Source organism: Oryctolagus cuniculus, chromosome 17, assembly GCF_964237555.1.
Source record: "Oryctolagus cuniculus chromosome 17, mOryCun1.1, whole genome shotgun sequence".
NCBI lineage: Eukaryota > Metazoa > Chordata > Mammalia > Lagomorpha > Leporidae > Oryctolagus > Oryctolagus cuniculus.
Window position 1 is genome coordinate 13,877,122 of NC_091448.1, and position 22,045 is coordinate 13,899,166.

Consider the following 22,045-nt stretch of genomic DNA (forward strand, 5'->3'; position numbering starts at 1 on the left):
AGTGGCAGGGAAGATGGCACCAACAGTTGTGTTCTTATCTTTGCAAGTTCTGTGATCCAAAGACAGGCACCACCTTCTCCAATTCAAAAGTCCTTAAGGAAAGAATTTGAGTGGCCCATCTTGGATCATAATGTTCCCACCACTGTGGCCAGGGCAGGTGAGGTGTTATGGTCGATGGCTCCAGCAAAAGTATGGGATTAGAGTTGGATAGGAATGATTTTCCAAAGAAAGGTGCTAAAAAATTAGACTGCAGTAAACATCCACAATGTCATCCTCTGGGAGCTTGGTACATACCTGTTTATTCATTTGCTCCATATATAACAACTTAGAAATGCCTCTGCTGTCAGCACAGAAACTACCCACAGCTGAAGGCTTCTGAAAACTTCTCTCCCATAATTATGTCTAGAAATTGTATCTAGAAATTGTTGTGTGTTAATTTTGACAGGTCTGGATATAGCTTATCTTGATCTCATAATCCACGAGCCAGATTTTTATTATTATTTTTACTTTATTTATTTGAGAGATAGAGTTACAGACAGTGAGGAGTGACAGAGGTCTTTCATCTGCCAGTTCATGCCCCAAATAGCCGCAACTGCTGGAGCTGGGCCAATCCGAAGCCAGGAGCCAGAGACTTCTTCCAGGTCTCCCACTGGGTGCAGGGGCCCAAGCACTTGGGCCATCTTCCACTGCTTTCCCAGGCCATCACCAGATGGCTAGATGGGAAAAGGGGCAGCCGAAATTAGAACCGGTGCCCATATGAGATGCAGGCAGAGGATTAACCTACTGTGCCACAGCGCCAGCCCATTGCCACATAGTTAATTTAGCTATCTGAAACACTCAATGTCCTGATAAAGGAGAGTATTCCTTGATAAATCTGGGAGGAGGACTGTGGTTGCGAAGTGAGAAGGATTTGAGAAGATTCCTCTTCTGGAGGCCACGCTGTTGGGAACGGCCTCTGCTATTTATTTGGGATGGCTTGCTGTGTACTACTGTGGGATTGAGCAATCGTACTTCCCAATTTGGAAGGATGGAGTTCTTTCTGGCAATAGCATACCCTTTACAGACTCGTAGGCACCTAGCCCAGTACCTTATGCTCAGTAACATGTGAGAGTCTCTGAAGGTCACTTTGCTTCCTTAGTTCGTCTGCTGAGTGGGCCAGTAGCCCTTGGCCTTGACTGAACACTATATCTATGCTTCTGCATCCCAGTGTTACTAAATGAGCTGCAGAGGCTGGGTGAGAGCAGATCTGTCCTGTGCTCCCAGGCTTTGCAGTGACTACTCCTTTCTCATAGGAGGAACATGGCTTTGGGGTAGGGGGTTCAGTAATGTCAGCCTTGTTCCTTTTCTCATTCAGGTCTTAGCCTTGGGGATGAGTTTTCTCCTTTTCCTTGTTTGCACTAAATCTAGTAAATAGAGGATTGAGTCTGAGAAGTATCGCATTGTGCTCTAAACTGAGAAGCTTCTTTAAAAAATTTTATTTTGAATATTTATTTTACTTGAAAGTTAGTTACAGAGAGAGAAGGAGAAACAGAGAGAACTTCCACCTGCTGGTTCACTCCCCAGATGGCCACAATGGCCAGGGCTGGGCCAGGCTGAAGCCAGGAGCCTGGAGTTCCTTCTGGGCCTCCCATGTGGGTAGCAGGGGCCCATGAACTTGGGCCATCCTCTGCTGCTTTCTCAGGCCATTTGCAAGGAGCTGGACTGGAAGCAAAGAAGCCAGGACTCAAATTGGCACCCATATGGGATGCCAGCATTGCAGGCCATGGCTTTACTCTCCACGCTACAATGCTGTCCGCCCCCCTCCCTTTTTTTTAAAGATGCATTTATTTGTTTGAAAGAGAGAATTAGAGAGAGTGAGTGCGAGAGAGCGCACATGACTGTCCACTGGTTCCCTCTCCCAAATGGTCCAAATGGCCAGGGCTGGCCAGGCCCGGGACAGGAGCCTGGAACCACCCCATCTGGGTCTCTCATGTGGGTGGCAGGGTCTAAGCACTTGGGCCATCTTCTTCTGCTTTCCCAGGAACATTAGCGGGGAGCTGAGTCAGAGGAGGAGCAGCCAGGACTTGAACCTGCACCTGCATGGGATGCTGGTGTCACAGGCGGGGTTTAATCTGTTTCGTCATGACACGGGCCTCTTCTACTCCGTCTTGATGTCGTCACTGCCACAGTTAGGAGTCAAAATCTTAAAATACTCTACTGGGTTATTTGGAACTAAATAGTTTTGACAGAAATCCATCAGACTTGTTTAAAACCAGAAAGGAATTTTGTTGGCTCATATAATTGAGAAATCCAGAGCTGGTGACAGCCTCAGATGTGTTGCTAGATCCAGGAAGGCAATTGAAGTTCTCCCAGTCTCCCTCTCAGGGCCCCCCTCATTGTTTCTTCTCTGTGATGGGTTTATTATTCCCCATTATTGACCGTTTTCTCCATGTTGCGAGAGTAAAAGTAGCCAACCCCTGATTTCTTAGCTTTCCTACTCAATGATACGAAAAAACCCAAAACCCATTCTGTGTCTCCAGATTCAAAAGATTGGAGTAGCTGTATACTCTGTAGTGGAGACACACTCTGTCTGACGAGCTCTGGATGCTGATCCTCACCCGCAGAGCAAGGTCCTTGATTTGCAGCATCATCTGATGACAGTGGAGGGAAAGCAAATTCCCAGAGCAGAGAAGGGCTTGGAGTTGGAACAGATGAAGGAGCAGACGGTTACCAGTTATCTTCACTCTTACAGTTTTCTTCAAAATACATCTCTGTTTTTCTTTACTTACTTAAAATGCCATCTTTATCATATATAGTATGGTAAATTCTGTCCTCATTTGCCAGTGTTGTGCAAATTTTTTCAAGCTTTAAATTAAAAGAGAAAAATCAGATCTTGTTCAACGGTCTGTTCAATAGGACAGTGATAGCAGTAGTTTTACAGTGTGTGGAGATTTTCAGCAAAAGTGACGACATGGGTATATAAGGGGGAAATGGCCGCTGGACTGGTCAATCTATCACTTTAAAAAATTACGTTACTGTGAAAATGTGAAATTATTGTGAAAATTTTTTATTTAAGTAGTTGACTTTTGCATTAAAAAGCTTATGTAGATAAATACTAGATTCCGAAGGGGAGCATTCAGTCGGCATTTGTGTTTATAAAGTCAAAACTATTAGATATTTTAAATGGAATATCAGTAGGAATCTTTCTAAAATTAATTATATCCTTTTTGTGCAGAAATCCTCACCGAATGTTTAAAACAACATCTCATTAGAATGTACTTATTATGTTTGTTACTTGTAAATCTGTAGCAGCCCTCCTGTTTTCTAATAGATAAGCTTTGAAATAACACAGTGCAGTAGAATTTTCTTTAAAATAGTAAATGACTCACACTGAAGTTCTGTTGTATTGTCTGTAAGTAAAGCATTTAAGAAGTAATGATCTTTCCTCTGGCTGTTCAAGGACTTTATCTGTTTGCTTTTTGGATCTTAGATATACATGAGATAATGAGTTTTGCATAAATAAGCTGTTGTTGTAATTACTTACTGTCAGCAATTCCTTTGTGGCTTTTTCATTTGATAATAGGTGACTTCAAATTGGAGAAGTCTAACGGGGAGCTCAGTGAGTCTCCTGGAGCTGGAAGAGGAGCATCTGGCTCAACTCGCATCATCACCAGATTGCGGAACCCAGATAGCAAGCTTAGTCAGCTGAAGAGCCAGCAGGTGGCAGCCGCAGCTCATGAGGCAAATAAATTATTTAAGGAGGGCAAAGAGGTGTGTTCTTTCAGAAAAAAGTCTCTGGAACGTGAAATAATTTTAATTAGTTTGCCTTAAATTAGCACCAGGAAGTGTTGTTGTACTTTTAAATTGTATTTTTTCTCTTTCCAAAAGTAGTGGGTAACAATAAGAAAGGTGTGAGGCTTATAATCTCATAGCATAATTACTCAAACTTCTAAGCATGCCAAGAAGTGTTATAAATGAGTGTGTACCTACTTCTTCTTAAAATACTTACGTGTTTTCTTGTACTTGGACGGCAGAGTGACAGACAGCCAGACAGAGATAGAGAGAGATCTTCCATCCATGGTTCACTCTCCAAATGTCTGCGACAATCAGGGTTGGGACAGGCTGAAGTCAGGAACCTGAAATTCCACCCAGATCTCCAGGGCTCCAGTCACCTGGGCTATTCTGTTGCCTCCCAGGATGCATTAGCAAGAAGTTGGACTGGAAGCAGAGCAGTGGGGACTTGAATCAGTGGTCTGATAAGGGATGCAGGTGTCCCAAGTGGTGGCTTAACCCACTGTGCTCAATACCCACCTATGGCATATACCTTCTTAACACTGTTTTCACATGTGGTAAAGAGTAAGCTGTTTGTGGGTTTCATTGGAGCTGTAGATGATTTACTGATCAGTTCTAGCTATGATCACACTGGGTGAATCAGCAGCTAAAGGATAGCAGAGTACAGCATCCCTGCTCTGATGGTGAGAATGGAATCAAAACCAGTACTCATCTCCTGCTGGCCATGATGACATGTCATTGTCTGCAGCGGTCTCCCAGACGTGGGGATTATTGCAGGGTAGATCACATAAGAATATACACTGTATTTTTCTTTTTTAAAAAGTATGTTTTTATTTATTTGAAAGAGTGACAGAGTGAGCGGTAGATATGGAGAGAGAGATATCTTTCATCTGCTGGTTGACTTGCCAAATGCCTGTAATAGCTGAGGCTGGGTCTGGCCGAAGCCAGGAGCCAGGAACACCAGCTGGGTCTGCCACATGGGTAGCAAGGGCCCAAGTTCTTGGGTCATCATCTGCCTCTCAGACTTGCTGGCTGGAAGCTGGATCAGAAATGGAGAAAGGACTTGATCCCAGGTTCTCTGGTAGGGATTACGTGCATCCCAAGCAGTGGCTTGGCTCACTGCACCGCAACATCACTTACTACAGTGTGCTTTTCCTAACAGTAGCCAGTCAGTTGCTTTAAAGCAGTGGTTTTCCTGGGGAGAAATTTTCCTAACTTACACTCAGCAAACCGTTTTTCCTGGAGGAGAGAAACGGCGGGAACGAACTGGACCCTTCCCTCAGAAGCCCCAGCCAGTCTAAACAGAGGCGCGTGCTCAGCTCTCTCAGCTGTCCGCCGAGGCACCCGCCTGGCCCTAACCATGTAACCTCGCTTTCCTCCAGTCTGAGTGACTGGGCAGTCATACTCTGTTTGTCCCTTCCGTCCTGATGGATGCCTTGTCCTCAACTAAAACCTGGCTACCTTGGCCCCCTCCCCACCAAAAAAGGGGGGGGGCAATAGTTTCAACCTTTTTTTTGGCTCCTACCCTTGTTAAGATGCACATTTTTTTTTTCATAGCAACCCAGTTCATATATTTAAAAGCTTCCTCAAATAGTATTTTGGCTTCATTATGTGGGAAACATTTTGGTATTTTCTAGTCCAACACATTGGTTTTTTTAAAGCTGAGTAAGACCCCGCTGTTGATTTCATAGTCACTCAAAGGTTGGGATTGCTGTTTGAAAACATGATTTTAAAGAATCCATGGACTTCTGTACTAAACCTGGGAGATAAAAGTAACAGGAAAGAAAAAAGGTATTTTGGGGAAATAGTGCATGTAATGCCTCCTAATTCCCTGTGTTATGTTTCAAATGTCATAGAGTTAAAGGTGAATAATTCTACACATGGAGTTCTGTTTGTAATTTTGAGGCTCATGAAAGTACTTAGTAACTAATATATAATAGGTGCTTGGTTTTAATTATTTTTAATCATCTTGTTTATTTGTAAGCAGTAACTTACTTGGAATTATTACTTACAAATATGGAAAGACAGTTGATCAGGCAGAATTTACATCTTTGGCTTGAATAATGGAGTCATTTTATTTTCCTGGTCAGGTACTTGTAGTTAACTCTCAAGGAGAAATTTCTCGGTTGAGCACCAAAAAAGAAGTGGTCATGAAAGGAAATATCAACAATTATTTTAAACTGGGTCAAGAAGGGAAGTATCGCGTCTACCACAATCAGTACTCCACCAATTCGTTTGCTTTGAATAAACACCAGCACAGAGAAGATCATGACAAGAGAAGGCATCTTGCACATAAGTTCTGTCTGACTCCAGCAGGAGAGTTCAAGTGGAATGGCTCTGTCCATGGGTCCAAAGTCCTCACCATATCTACCCTGAGATTGACTATCACCCAGTTAGAAAACAACATCCCTTCTTCCTTTCTTCACCCCAACTGGGCTTCACACAGGTAAAGCAAACTATGTTAATTTACTGCTAGAAGTATTCTAACTATTTATAAAATTATTGTGGGTGTCCACTTTAAAATGTCACTACCAATAAAATAAGTGAACTCAGTTCAGTCAGCAAACAGGGAGGAAGCCAGGAGCTCGAGTATACTATTAAGTTAGAGGCAGCACTACTGTGTGGAAGATTTTCAGGACACAGTCTTTTTTCCTGAAGTCAAGTGGAGACCATATAGAGTCCCAGAATACTGTTGAAAGGTTTAAGGAGTTGGAAAACTAAGTGTCCCCTGGAATCCCATGTGGTAGTTGAAATCCGATTCTGTGAGAATGAAACCTCCAGTAGATACTTGTTTCTGAGAAACCTAGAAACACAAATAATTAGTTGAGTCATCATGAATTATACCTGTGATGCTTTCAATTTAAGATCATCCAAATGAAATAATTTTTTTCTTTTCTTCTGAAATATAGGGCAAATTGGATCAAGGCAGTTCAGATGTGTAGCAAACCCAGAGAGTTTGCACTGGCATTAGCCATTTTGGAGTGTGCAGTTAAACCTGTTGTAATGCTACCAATATGGCGGGAGTCTTTAGGGCATACCAGGTGAGTGAGTTCTGAGGCTTGCGAATGATGCATTGTGGGCTTGGTCTTTTCAAATACTAGCCGGTCAGTTATGAAGGTTGATGTGTATAAGAGACCCTGTGAGACTTCCTTCTTCGTGTGTCCTAGCCCTCCTTTGTAAGATGTAAATGTGAGTGAACGTTACATCTTATCTCTGACACATAAATGAAGATCAGAAACAAAGCCATATGAAAATTAAAAGTACTTTATAAAGTAAAAAGCATTGTATTGAATTGGAAGCACACTCACGGTCTTTGAGTGTGTGTTCTAGAATAGTTCTAGAATATTTCAGATGCGGTGCCAGTGGTGTAACTTACGTCCTCTTTTTAGGGTTGAGTGTCTGTCTGAGGGTCATTCAGCTGCTTAGATCCAGAACTTGACTTAAGCAGATGATAAAAAAAGATAAAATCCGCAACAAATCTATTTTTAATCCCTGATTATTTTATTAGTATATAAAATAAAAAGTTATTATGGGACAGATTGTTGTGGTGCAGTTAGTTATGCCTCGACTTGGGACACTTGCAAATGTATCAGGGTCTCAGCTACTCCATGCTTCTGCTCCCACCCTGCGAATGTACCTGAGAAGCAGCAGATGATGTCTTAAGTACTTGCTTTCCTGCCACCCATGCAGAAGGCCCAGATGGGCTTCCTGGCTTCTGTCTTTGGCTTGACCCAGCACTGGCTTTTGTGGGTATTTAGGGAATGAATCAGCACATGGAAGACCTCCCTTCTCTCTCTCTCTCACTCTGCTTTTGAAATAAATAGATCTTTTTTAAAAAATAAAAAGTTGTTATAAAGCTAAGGAGTATGAGCCTATGGTAAAAAAATATTTGGGGTTGGCAGTGTGGCATGGTGGGTAAAGCTGCCACCTGTGACACCGGCATCCCATATGAGCGCTGGTTCAAGTCCAGCTGCTCCACTTCTGATCTAGCTCTCTGCTATGGCCTGAGAAAGCAGTGGAGGAAGGTCCCAGTCCTTGGGCCCCTGTACCCACCTGGGAGACTTCCCTGGCTGTTGTGGCCATATGGGGAGTGAACCAACAGATGGAAGATCTCTGTCTCTCCTCCTCTCTCTCTCTAACTCTTAACTTTCAAATAAATAAGTAAAAATATTTTTTTTTAAAAAATGCAGCTACTCAAGAATACAAAGCAAATCATTGTACCCTCCCTGCCTTCCTACAGGGCCCAAATCACAAGTATAATCTTGTAATTTTTAAAATGTAAATGTATTTTGTGCTGCTTTGTGCATGTTTTACTTTACAATAAAAATATTTTTAAGCAAAGTAAATCTAGGGATAGGCATTGTGATACAACAGGTTAAGCCACCACTTGAGATGCCCATTTCCCATACTGGAGTACCTGGGGTCAAGTTCCACCTCTGTTTCCTATCCAGCTTCCTGCTCATGTACCTAGAAGGCAACACATGATGGCCCAAGTACTTGCATTGCCTCCACCAACAGGGGAGACCCAGATGGAGCTCCTGCTCCTGGCATCAGCCTGGCCCAGCCCTGCCTGTTGCAGCACTTGTGGAGTGGGAAATCTCTCTCTGTGTCTCTGTCATTCTTTCTTTTAAATGAATAAATATTTTCTAAGAAGAAAAAGTAAATTTATTCCTACTAACCAGTTTTCTTTTACTTGTCTTCTTTGCTGTTTTCCACACAAAAATCTTGTTGACTTTTTTTCTTGCCATTTTGAATATTATTACTATCAGTAGAAGCTTCCACAAATGGAATGGACTTCTTCAAAAAAAGAAAGAATAAAGTTGGGGCTGGCATTTGAACTAGTGATTAAGACTCCATTTGGCACTTGGGACATCTGCATACAGTATCAGAGTGCCTGGGTTTGAGTCCAAGCTCCACTTTTTTTTTTTTTTTTTTTTAAGATTTATTTATTTATTTATTTGAAAGAGTTACACAGAGGAGAGGCAGAGAGAGAGAAAGAGGTCTTCCATCCAATGGTTCACTCCCCAGTTGACCACAACGGCCGGAGCTGCACTGATTTGAAGCCAGGAGCCAGGAGCTTCTTCCTGGTCTCCCATGCTGGGATGGCCTTGGGCCATCTTCTACTGCTTTCCCAGGCCACAGCAGAGAGCTGGATGGGAAATGGACAGATGGGTCTTGAACTGGCGCCCATAAGGGATGCTGGCGCTTCAGGCCAGGGTGTTAACCTGCTGCGCCACAGGGCTGGCCCCCTGAACTCCACTTTTAATTCCAGAGTCCGGCTAACATGCACCTTGGGAGGCAGATGACTCAAGTAGTGGGGTACCTGTCACCCACATGAGAGACTTGAATTGAGTTCCAGGCTTCTGACTTGGGCCTGGCCCCACCTTGGCTGTTGTGAGCTGTGGACTTTTTTTTTTTTTTTAAATGTTTATTTTATTTATTTGAAAGGCAGAGTTACAGAGAGAGGGAGATATGTGAAGAGAGATTTCCCATCCACTGATTTACTCCCCAAATGACCACAACAGCCAGGGCTGGGCCAGGCTGAAGTCAGAAGCCAGGAATTTCATTTGGGTCTCCCTTATTGGTGCAGGGGCCCAAGGACTTGGACCATCTTACACTGCTTTCCCAGGTACTTTAGCAAGGAGCTGGATCAGAAATGGAGCATATGGGACTTGAACCGGCGCCCATATGGGATGCAGGCATTGCAGGCGGCAGTTTAGCTCATTAAGCCGCAATGCCGGCCCCAGGCTGTGGACATTTGTCGAGTGAACCATCGGATGGGAGGGGTGTGTGTGGTATGTCTCCAAGTAAAATGAAAATTAATAATTAAAAAATAATCTGTAATGATATTCTGGTACAGATGCAAAGAGAAACAAATAGACCAGTGTTAGAGAATAAGGATTCCAGAGCTGTGATATGTGACAACAGTGGCATCACAGAGGACAAGCTATTCAATAAAAGGCAAAGGGTTGTTAGTTACTCATTGTGTGGGAAGTTGTGCTGCCTTTTTCACAGCCCATAAAAATGTCAATTCAATGTAGAATAAATCCTAAATGTGAAAAACAGAACTTTAAAATTCCAAATTGCTGGGCAGGTGTTTGGCCTAGGTAGCACTGGTGGTTGGAACGGCCACATCTTGTATGGGAGTTTCTGGGTTCAAATTCCAACTCTATTCCTGATTCCAGCTTCTTGCCAGTGCACATTCCGGAAGGTAGCAGGTGATGGCTCAAGTGCTTGGGTCCTTGCTACTCCTGTGGGATACCCAAATTTAGTTTCTGGCTGTTCGCTTCAGCCCATCCCCAGGTGTTGCAGGCATTTGGACAGTGAACCAGTGCATGGATTATCTCTTTCTGTCTCTCCAAGTAGAAGCTACAGGGTAAATACAGGGAGTAATCTAAGGCTCTGGATTGAAGTTCCCTCCTTCCCTCCCTCCTCTACTCCCTCCCTCCCTCCCTTCTCTACTCCCTCCCTCCCTCCCTTCTCTACTCCCTCTCTTCCTCCCTCCCTTCTCTACTCCCTCTTTCCCTCCCTCCCTCCTTCCTCTTCTCCCTCCCTCCCTTCCTCCTTTCCCCGACCCTTTGCCTGTTACTTCCTTGCCTTTCGTCCCTGGTGTCCCCCTCCTCCTTCCATACTTCTCACCTTTTCTCTCTCTCTTGATTGTTTCCTTTCCTTCCTGATGCGTACAGTATGTCCTGGGAGGTGCGTAAGGCAGGCAGCGTGTCTCCCACTGATTAGCACGTGGCAGTCTCATGTGGGTGTACGTGGGCTGCGCCTATATGGGTGACTTCCTTTTTCATGTTAAACAAGTTGTACATTCGTAAAATTGTGTGTAGTATGTAAGCGGCAGTGGGGATAATAAATTTAGCGCCTGTGAATTTACTACCCAACTTCAGCGTGAAGAACTTTACCGTTATTTTGGCGGGTTTTTACTCACGTTACCATGAATCTTCCATGAGATAACCACAATTTTTAAGTTTCTGTTATGCTGTTCTTTTTGCTGTGTAAGTTTCATCACATATGTATCAGTAAACAGTAGATTGGTTTCTGTTATTTTTGAATCTTATAATGATGAGTCATCATAAAAGACTGAATCATGAACTGGATGAAGGTATTTTTATTGGTTTTTATACTGTTATCCGAAGGATTAATATTCACAAAATACTTAAGAGCGCCTACAGTTTTATATAAGGCAAAAAATAAAGCCATTTATTAGACAGACAAAAGATATGAACATAGCTCAAATAAGAGGTAATAGAAATAGCCAAGCCGGTGCCGCGGCTCACTAGGCTAATCCTCCACCTTGCGGCGCCGGCACACCGGGTTCTAGTCCCGGTCGGGCGCCGGATTCTGTCCCGGTTGCCCCTCTTCTAGGCCAGCTCTCTGCTGTGGCCCGAGAGTGCAGTGGAGGATGGCCCAGGTGCTTGGGCCCTGCACCCCATGGGAGACCAGGAGAAGCACCTGGCTCCTGCCATTGGATCAGCGCAGTGTGCCGGGCGCGGCAGCCATTGGAGGGTGAACCAATGGCAAAGGAAGACCTTTCTCTCTGTCTCTCTCTCTCACTGTCCACTCTGCCTGTCCAAAAAAAAAAAAAAAAAAAAAACCTAAAAGATTTCAGTTTTCCTTGGAACTTAGGAAAAGCATGTTAAAGCCAGGGTCCATTGTTCCATATCCATCGGGTTGTCAGACTGAGTATTGAGAAAGATGTCTCCTAACAGGAGGAGGACTCTGCCAATTTCTTATCACAGAGCAATTGTGTAATGGTTGTTGTAACTAAGAGAACAGTTTGGTAAAGTTAAAAATGCAATTCTACTCTTACCTAATACCATGAAGAAACTCTTTCATGTATATATAAGAAAACATATAGAAGAAGCCTCTTTATAATATTCCGTAGTAGAAACATTGGGAATCCATCCCTAACTGTCCATAATTAGATGGGTTTTAATTGCAATATTACCCTATACAGCAATGAAAATCAAACGAGAAGAACAAGTGTCAGTGAGATTGAATCTGATGAATGTACGTACAATAGAGTAAAAATGATTCATCACTCAAAATGGACTTCGTATGATAACATTTGCATAAAGCTTAAAAGTTTGTGTGCTAATGAAATGCTGCAATATCAGGGGCTTCTGAAAGTTCATGAAAAATGCATATAACTTTTTTTTTATTGGTTTATTTGAAAGACAGAGTTAACAGGCAGAGAGAGAGAGAGAACTCTTGCATCCACTGGTTCACTCCCCAAATGGCCGCAATGGCCGGAGCTGGGCCGATCTGAAGCCAGAGCCAGGACCTTCTTCCGGGTCTCACATGTGGGTGTAGGGGCGCAAGGATTTGGGCCATCTTCTGTTGCTCTCCCAGGCCACCACAGAGAGCTGGATCAGAAGTGGAGCAGCTGGGTCTTGAACCAGCATCCATATGGGATGCCAGTGCTTCAAGTGGCGGCTTTATCTGCTGTGTCACTAAGCCAGCCCCACAAATAACTTTTTAAGATTTATTTTATTTATTTGAAAGGCAGAGTTAGAGAAAGGTAGATAGAGAATCTTCCAGTCACTGGTTCACTCCCCAGATGGCTGCTACTCCCCAAATGGCTGGGCCAGTCTGAAGCCAGAAGCCGGGAGATTTTTCCAGGTCTCCCACACGGGAGCAGAGCCCCAAGCACTTCCCAGGCACATTAGCAGGGAACTGAATTGGAGTGGAGCAGCCAGGACCTGAACCAGAGCTCATATTGCATGCTGGCTTGTAGGCAGTGACTCCACAACACCAACTCCTGTAATCTTTTAATTACATCTTTTCATGAAACTTTTGAAGCCTCCTTGTGTTGTTTCGGGATATAGACTTTGTGTTGTTTGTTTTTGTTTTTGTTTTTTTAAAGATATATTTATTTACTTGAAAGGCAGAGAGGGAGAAACAGAGATCTTCCATTGCCAGTTGACTCCCCAAATGACCGTATTGTCTGAGGCTGGCCCACGCAGAAGCCAGGAGATTCATCCAGGTCTCCAACACTTGGGCCGTCTTCTACTGCTTTCCCAGGCACATCAGCGGTGTGCTGGATCTAAAGTGGAGCAGCTGGGACTTGAACTGCTGCCCACATGGAATGCCGACACCATTGGCGCCTTAGGGATATTGACATTTATGGTGAAAGTTTAAGGAAATGCAAGGGCTATATATTTCAAACTCAAGAAACACAAATGTGTCACACCTGGTTAGAGAGAAATAATAATAATGGAAACTAGAAAAACATTCTGATCTGGATGTTTATGGAAATACTACTTGGTTGAAATTTGTGGGATGCAGAAGAGCTCCTAGAGAAAATTGGTATTTATATTAGAGCATTTATATTTATATTAGAAAAGAAAGGTTGTAAATTAGCTGGGTGTACATCTCAAGGAGTCAGCCAGTGAAAGGAAATGTGAAAGACAAGAGTAGACTTGACGAAATAGAAAACTACTGTAGTCATCATTAGTATTTATAAACCTCTGATAAGATTATCAAGGGGTAAAAAGGCAGGAAAACACAAATAACTAAAATCAAGATTAAAAAGGGGAACATATTAACCAGTATTTCTGATTCTCTGTCACCAGCACAGGTTTCTTTTTAAAGACTTCAGAGGGTTCAGTAGTGTAGTACAAGTTGAGTGTTTATCTGAAATGTGTGGGACTAGAAGTGTGTGGGATTTCAAGTTTTTCCAGGTTTTAGAATGTTTCCATATGCATAGTGATATATCCTGGGGAAGGGACCCAGGTCTGAATACAGGAATTGGTTATGTTTTTTGCACGCTTTATATAATTAGCCTGAATATGATTTTATACAATATTCTTAGAGTACCTATGTTTTGATAGTGAGCTGCCACATGAGGTCCTGTGTGGAATTTTCCACTTGCGGCATCATGTTGGTTCTCTACAAAGTTCAAATTTTGAAACATTTCAGATATTTGATTTAGGGATGCCCAACTTGTATTCAGGCTTCCCGCATCTACATAGAAATGGCCCACAGGGTTCTACTTGACTAGAGGATGTACGTTGGGAAAGAAAGGCCACACTGATCTCAGTCATTCCCAGAAGGGCTCAGGCCGTCCTCGTACCCAGGGAATACACTGCTGGTTGTATCATGGCACCTGTTGGTAGCAGATGGGCAGAACCAGATGATTTTGTAAGTAAGTGCTTTGTCAAGCTTTACGAACCAGAATTTTATTGAATCTTTTACCAGAATAGAAAAAGAAGGAAATCTTACAGATTATCATCTTTATTAGTATAAACTTGAAAGTAGAACTCAACAAATAGAATATTATAGCCCAGTCTCCTTTATTAATATTTATCATTGATTAATAATTGATAACAAATAGATGTGTATACAAGAAATCTTAAGTAAAATTTTAGCAAATATATTCAGGAATAAATTAAAATATAATAAATCATGGCTAAATTGGCTTCACCCTAGGCATGGAAGACTTGTTCAATAATAGGAGATTATTAAAACCATGCTATTTTAAGAAGTCAAAGAAAGGAAACTTTGATCATCTCATTAGATGCCAAGAAGGTATTTGTCAAAGTTTGTTATTTTTTACATTTTTAAATAAAAGTTAAATAGGAATATGTGGAGTCTTGTTTGTTTATTTTTTGGTGAAGATGTGTTTTGAAGACAGTGTTTTTTGGTGATACCCATGAAGAATTCCAGTTTCCATTCAGAAGGAAGAAAACAAAAATGTTCCCTGTCACCACTGCATTAGAGCTTTGTAAAAGCACTCACTTATGCAGTTTGCATTTCAGTGGTGGACGAGGAAAGAGAATCCAAAAACCAACTTAAAGATACGGGAATTTAGCTTTGGGAGCATTGCCCCTGATGTTTGAGGAGGGTGTACTTAAACCCATGCCTTAGCAAAAATATTTACATTGATGAAGATTAAAAACAAAAAAAGAAACTTCAGTAAGAAAGCATGAATTAATTTATGTTTTTGTTGTGATACTTTCTTTTTAAACAGATATAAAACCCAGATGCCATAGAGGAGAAAAGTGGATACATGTATTTAAAATTCTGAGTGGAAAAATACTATTATAATCAAAAGACAGATGACAAACTGAGGAAAAATATTTGTACCACAAATGGAAAATTTCCTTAATTGACAAAGACCTTTTATAAATGAAAAGGACTAATTGTCCAATACAAACAAGACAAAGGATTTGAACAGGCATTTTGCAGAAAAGTAAATGTGAAAGGCCAGTAGACATAAACAATAATTACGTCTCTCATAATTAAAGCACAATTGGGTAGTACTTCTTACCTCTCAGCTGGGCTGTGCCTTTGGAGGTTTGATACTAACTCTGCTCCAGGGATGGTAAGGGATAGCAAGGTGGCTTTATAAATGATGGTAGTGGGAGGTGCACGGTCATGGAGAGCAGTTTGCTGCCGTGTGTCAGCACAAAAAATGTATGAACTTGTAGACTCAGCTGTCCCACCAGCGGGGAATCTGGAGGGGTACTCCCCGAGCTTCCCAAGAAAGACATAATATGTGGCTTATTGCAACTCTGAGGGTAATAAAGCAAACACAAAAGGACCCTAAGCCCGGCACAGAGAATGTGAGTAGAGTTACAGCTCAGTCCATTTTAGCTGACTGTCAGTTGATCTGTGTCACTACCTCTCCCCTAAGGGTTTTCTTGGTGGCCATGAGAATAGAATCTTACTCTAAGATAGCAAGGGTCACAGGTGAGCCATAATGCCACCTCAAGGCATGGCATTCTCAGCGAAGCTAAGCTGTATTTGGTGATGAGAAAGAGCCTGCTTGCCCCATGAACACTAGGAGCACAAACTAGGCCCCTGTCCAGCTCTGAGCTCCCAGAGTGTCCCTGCACGAGTGTCAGTAAAGATAGCTCAGTTGCTGAGCCAGCCCTGGCCTTCTGGAGATGTATGGAAGCCAGGCCCACCAGTACTATGAGAAATGCTGCTTGGTCCTGGCGCAGTTGCTCCCTGCATACTGGAAGAGCGGGGACTGTCAGCTCTCCACCTTGCTGAGCTTGCCCCACTGCCTAGTTCCATGAGTAATGGTGAATGGATGGTATTTGAGTCAGTAAATCCCAGGGAAAATCTACTCCCTTCCCCCTCCTCCATCAGTTTATGAGAAACGAGGAGTCTTGTTGAGAATTTGCTGTACTGCTAGTGTATGGTTAACAGACATGAATGCTTAGCTGGGCAGAGATTTAGTTCAAGGATCCTATGTTCATAGGGACAAAGCATCTTAAAAGATAGGGGAGGGGCTCGATGGAGAAAGGACGGTTTCTGTTGGGAGGAATGGAGATACAGAGAATTAAATCCCATCCCACATCTTTCTAGCACCACTACCCCACGTTAACAGTCCTCTGTTCTTTCTGCATAGTTATGTGTGAGAAGTTGGCTACATCTGCTTAGGGTTTGATAAAAGCAGTTCTGTCTCTAGAAAGCTCAGAGACAGAAGCTGCTGTGTAGGTGTTGGTGCATGTCTGTTTATGACAGAAAGTCCTACTCATGAAACTCATTACATAAACGTGGAGCTCAGCGTAGGCCTGCCTGTTAGTGGTGGATGTCGGGATACCTGTTTTCCTGCCTGAGAAACAAGTGATGTTGGAGATCAGTGTGGACCTTCCTTTCTCAGCCTTCTCACTCCAGTGGGGCAGCCTCTGGGCCCAGTTGTGTGTGGATATAGGAAGCTTGGGTTCTGTTAGTGTACTCCATGCAGGCCTAAATTCCCCAGTGCTAGTGAGATTCAGAAATACTGGTTGATAGATCCGGATGGAGTTCCTGATACCTCATTTCTGCTGGCCAAGTCCTGGCTGTTGCAGCTGTTTGAGGAGTGAATCAGCAGGTGGAAGATGTCTCTCTGTGTCCCTTGCTTTGCCTTTCAAGTAAATAAATAAATTTAAAATATTGATTGATAAAAGTTATGTGATTTGTTGAGTCTTTGTTTTTTGGGGAGGGAAAATTCTATGTCTTTTTAATACGGAACTAGTTTTTGTAATATGTTCATGCAGTGATATGTTTTTAAATTCTTTAAAATTGAAATATTTTAAGACTTTTATAATAAATACTTAATTACTGAAATTATTCAGTTACTTACTTGCTTCTACTGACTTTCTGAAATTCACATTGGTATTGCCTGGCAGTGTAGGAACAAACCTATACACATGAGTTTTACTAATCCAGCTCCAACCACCATATCCTGTTACTCTGTATTCTTCTCCTTTTTGTTTCCAAACCTGGCATAAATGCAAATATTTTGATTAAATCACATGAGTGATTTGCAAGGGCCTTCTAGTACAGTTATTCATTGATGAAAAACTGTAGTGTGTACTGTCAGTACCTTTTGTGTAAATACATAATGGGCTATGTAATATAGCAGTCCAAAAATTTTAGGGTAGGCACGAAATAGTTCAGGAATAAATCATAAGTACTGCTTTGTGGGGGAGCAGATATATTTTTGCCCCCTTTGTTTTTTATTTTCTTTTGTCCGGATTATGAGATTATAACCAACCAGCCTTCAGACTCTCACCTAATTTTAAAATGCTGCCTCTCTTGTTTATTTTTCAAAGTTAAGTGTAATTTTCTTTGTCTCTATTCATGTGTACTTAGATTGCACAGGATGACATCAATTGAAAGAGAAGAAAAGGAAAAAGTCAAAAAAAAGGAGAAAAAACAAGAAGAGGAAGAAACAATGCAGCAGGCCACATGGGTAAAATACACATTTCCAGTTAAACATCAGGTAATTTTTACTCTAATCTTTTAAAATAGTGTTAACCATTTTTTCCATAACTTTGAATGCTTAATATTTTGTTTTACTTTTGGCACAATATTTTAATTAAACAAGTTGAGACAAAATACATATTCTGGCAACTTTATAGGGATAAGTTTATCTTTATTGACTATAGGAGGGTTATGCGACCATTTGTTGAAATTGTAATAAAACTGTAAAATTATGCTAAAATTTATTTATTAGAAAAAAGTAGTAAGTTCTTTTGTAAATCTTTGATTCTTAACAAAAACTTTTAGTTTGCCTGACTCAGTCTTGTTAGTAAAAATGTTTAAAACCACACCACCTCAAAAGCACTATCATTCCTCTGATTTAATCAAAGTATTTTCGTTTATGCCAGGTTTGGAAGCAAAAAGGAGAAGAATACAGAGTGACAGGATATGGTGGTTGGAGCTGGATTAGTAAAACTCATGTGTATAGGTTTGTTCCTAAACTGCCAGGCAATACCAATGTGAATTACAGAAAGTCAGTAGAAGGAAGTAAGTACCTAAATTATTTTAGTAAACTTACTATTTATTATAAAAGTCTTAAAACATTTAATATTTTAATTAGTAATAATTATTTTCTGCATAACCATTTATGATTTGTATTTTTTAATAAATTATAGTATATTGGCCATATTTGGGGAAAAGCATATTTTCGAAATGTTTAATAGTATATGCAAAATTGCTAATACAGTTTAATTATGAACTCCAAATATTTAAAAAATTATATTGGGGCAGTTGTTTTGGCTCAGTGGTTAAGTTGTCCACATCCTGAATCAGAGTGCTTGGGTTTAAGTCCCAACTCCTTCCCTCTCCAGCTTTCTGTAATGCCCTGGGAGGCGGCAGGTGTTGGCTGCAGAACTTGAGTCCCTGCTACCACTTGAACACGTCGGTTGAGTTCCAGGCTCATGGTTTTGGCCTAGCCCCCAGCTCTGGCTATTGTGAGCATGGAGGAAATGAGCTAGTATATTGGAGAGCTCTGTCTTTTTCTCTCTGACTTCCAAACATATCAAACTAAAATTTTTTTTTTAATTTTGTTACTTAAGATTTGAGTATCTACAATTTCAGTTTAAAAAATATAGGACTTGTTAAAAAGATCTCAGCTGTTTGATTGTAGTGTTTTCAGAATTTTAAGTTAATATTAGTCAACTTCTTAAAAAGTCAATGTTATTGATACCTCAGTATTATTGTACATAACAAAACCAGAAAGGAGTTGATACTGGGCATCCATAAGACTGTCACATAAATGAGCTGTTAATCTGTTGGCTAACAAACTTCAGTATTTAGAATCACAGAACTCTGGTGGTGAAGTGCCTTCTTAAGAGACTATCCAGGCCGGCGCCGCGGCTCACTAGGCTAATCCTCCGCATGCAGCGCCAGCACACCAGGTTCTACTCCCGGTCGGGGCATCGGATTCTGTCCCGGTTGCTCCTCTTCCAGTCCAGCTCTCTGCTGTGGCCAGGGAGTGCAGTGGAGAATGGCCCAAGTGCTTGGGCCCTGCACCTGCATGGGAGACCAGGAGGAAGCACCTGGCTCCTGGCTTCAGATTGGAGCAGCGCACCAGCCGTAGTGCCCATTTGGGGGGTGAACCAACAGAAGGAGGACCTTTCTCTCTGTCTGTCTCTTCTCACTGTCTGCCTGTCAAAAAAAAAAAAAAAAAAAAGACACTATCCATTTTCACATCTTGTTAAATGAGCAAATTATTTCTTGGAGATGCTGTGGGACATACTAAAGTTCACACATGTGAAGAATAAAGAACCCTGGCCAAAACCCATGTGTCCTGGCTTCTGTCACCCTTTCTGCTCTCTACCGGGTATCTCTCCTTGGTCATCTAAATGATTTTCAGTAGCAGTTCTCTTAGCTATGCAATATAAACTGCAAATTTATACTGTGATGTGTTCTTTTTTATTTTTATTTATTAATTTGAAAGTCAGTTACAGAGAGAGAAGGAGAGGCAGAGAGATCTTGTATCTGCTGGTTCACTCCCTAGTTGGCCACAACGGCTGGAGCTGCGCCAATCCAAAGCCAGGAACCAGGAGCTTCTATCAGATTTCTCACATGGCGCAAGGACCCAAGGAGTTGGGCCATCTTCCACTGCTTTCCCAGGCCATAGCAAAGAGCTGGATCTGAAGTGGAACAGCAGGAACTCAAATTGGCGCCCATATAGGATGCCAGCACTGCAGGCCAGGGCATAACCTGTTATGCCACAGAGCCAGCCCCCTGATATGCTCTTTCTTTGACACGTTTAGACTTGTTTAGGACATGATGAGGGTACTTGCACTTGCCTTCCTAACTGATGTTGCCAAATTGTGAATGGTTCTGCTAAGCCTGGAGTTGGAGGTTTGTAAAGGGGCCTGTGACTGTCTTAGATGCAGTAGATGCTCAGTGCCGTGCTCATTACTCAATCTTGTCATTATCTAATTATACTCATGTTAAATATAGATTATAGCAAATTCCAAAGGATCATCGCAAGTTCTTTTATTAACATTTTGTTGCTCCAATTACCCATTTAGCATTTAGACTTATACAGAGTGTTTTTTATTTAATTGTATCTAATCTAGTTTCACCTGTGAAATAAAATCCAGATTATTAATATACAGATTACTTATGCTTTTTCAGATTTATTTTATAGCAACTTTCCTTAGCATAGGCTTTTCTGCTACTCAAATGCTGGATCCTGGTCTGTTCAGGGGCCAGATTGGCCTTTCTTGAGCCTTTCAGGGAGACAAAGGGAAGAAAGCACCAATGCGAGTTACATTGTCCAGGGCTCCAGGCTTAGAAGGTCACAGCAACCACCAGCTAATGTCAGACCCATCAGTCTCTATAATAATGGTTAACTTAGATCGTGTACTGAAGGCACAGATGTGCTAAAAAACAGAAATTTAGTTCAGGGAACTTTTTTTTTTTTTTTTAAGATTTTATTTATTTGAGAGGCAGAGTTGTAGACAGAGAAAGGGAGAGACAGAGAGAAAGGTTTTCCATCCACTGGTTCACTCCCCAAATGGCCTCAGTGGCCAGGGCTGGGCCAGACTGAAGCCAGGAGCCAGGAGCTTCTTCTGGGGCTCCCACGTGGATGGAGGGGCCCAAACACCTGGGCCATCCTCCACTGTTTTTCCAGGCCATAAGGAGAAAGCTGGATTGGAAGAGGAGCAGCCAGGACATAAATCAGCGCCCGTATGGGATGCCAGCTCCACAGGTGGAGGCTTAACCTACTGCGCCACAGTGCCCGTCCCTCAGAGAACTCTTATCTTGGTGTCAGAAGAACAGTGTCAGATTTGGGTGGCTGCTGACTGTGTGCCTTATCTCTGCTGTCTAATGTCACTCTAAAAGTAGGCATTTTTATTCTGCATTGATTTTTAAGCTCTAATAAAGAATACATATGATATCTTTTATGTCAGGTAGACCTTTAATGGGGGAAAAACTCAAATGTTTAATAGTTGTCTACTTTACGTATTGGGATTCTTGCAGCTTGTAGATAGGGCTATATAAGCTCTGTTGGAGCAACTTTGTTATAGGTATGTAGTCCTGTAGAACCTTTAGCTTTTCTTCTTTTTTAATGAAAAACAATAAAATATTATAGGCTGGGAAATACTTGATTGTTTCTATCAAATTACATATTTTAAAATAAAGCAGATTGCTGATATTGGAAGTACCTGTAATTGCCATATACGTGGTTCCTTTTAGCCAATAATAGTATGGATGAAAATATGGATGAGTCAGATAAAAGGAAAAGTCCACGGAGTCCCAAAAAAATAAAAACAGAACCTGATTCTGCGAAAGGTGAGGTGAAAGATTCAGACTCTGCACAAGGAGCAGCCCAGAGTGAGATGGACGTCTCCAGGAGTGCCGAGAAGGACCAAGGTAAGGGAGCCCGGGGAGGGTGGCCTGGGCATCCTAAGAATGCCCTGGATCAGGTTCACTCCCCAGAAAAGACATTGCCTGTGTTGTCTTTCCTTACGTTGGACCTTAACTAGGAGGCCAAGTGTAACATTGTCTTTCTTTAGTAGCAGTTTTTTGAAGCATAATTTAGATCAGACAGTACACTCAAACTGTGTAAGTTCAGTGGTTTTTAGCATATTCACAGAATTGTTCAGCCATTGCCACATTTGATTGTAAAGCATCTTTATCACTTTGAAAGGAAGCCTCGTAGCACATTAGTTACTTCCCAGCCCCTCTCAGATGCTCCCAGTCCACCTATCCATTTTCTGTCTCTCCATTTATCTATTTGGGACATTACAAATGAGTGGAATCGCAGCATATGTGGCCCTCTGTGACTAGTGTCTTTCCCGTGGCCTGTTGTTTTCCACACGGCATCCATGTGTAGTAGGTGTCAGGACTTCAGTCTGTTTTATTTCCAAATAGTACTCCTTGATAGGGATTTCCCACTTCGTGTTTACCCGCTGACCGGCTGGTGGACAGCAGGCTCTTCCTGCCTTCTGGCTCTTGTGAATTATGCTGCTGTGAGCGTTTGGGTGCAGGTTTCTTTGTATTCACATGTTTCCACCTAGCTTGGATC

The 22,045-nt window shown here is 42.0% G+C and overlaps 1 protein-coding gene across 25 annotated transcripts in view; it reads left to right on the plus strand.

Moving 5' to 3' along the window:
• Nucleotides 1–22,045, plus strand: part of BPTF (bromodomain PHD finger transcription factor) — a 132,233-nt gene that overhangs the window by 62,102 nt on the left and 48,086 nt on the right. For all 25 annotated transcript variants that reach the window (XM_070060444.1, XM_070060439.1, XM_070060436.1 and 22 more), the window contains 6 exons: nucleotides 3,563–3,750; nucleotides 5,862–6,217; nucleotides 6,681–6,812; nucleotides 17,368–17,497; nucleotides 17,886–18,024; nucleotides 21,214–21,390. In XM_070060444.1, coding sequence (XP_069916545.1) covers nucleotides 3,563–3,750; nucleotides 5,862–6,217; nucleotides 6,681–6,812; nucleotides 17,368–17,497; nucleotides 17,886–18,024; nucleotides 21,214–21,390 — 1,122 coding nt within the window. The remainder of the gene's footprint in view (nucleotides 1–3,562; nucleotides 3,751–5,861; nucleotides 6,218–6,680; nucleotides 6,813–17,367; nucleotides 17,498–17,885; nucleotides 18,025–21,213; nucleotides 21,391–22,045) is intronic.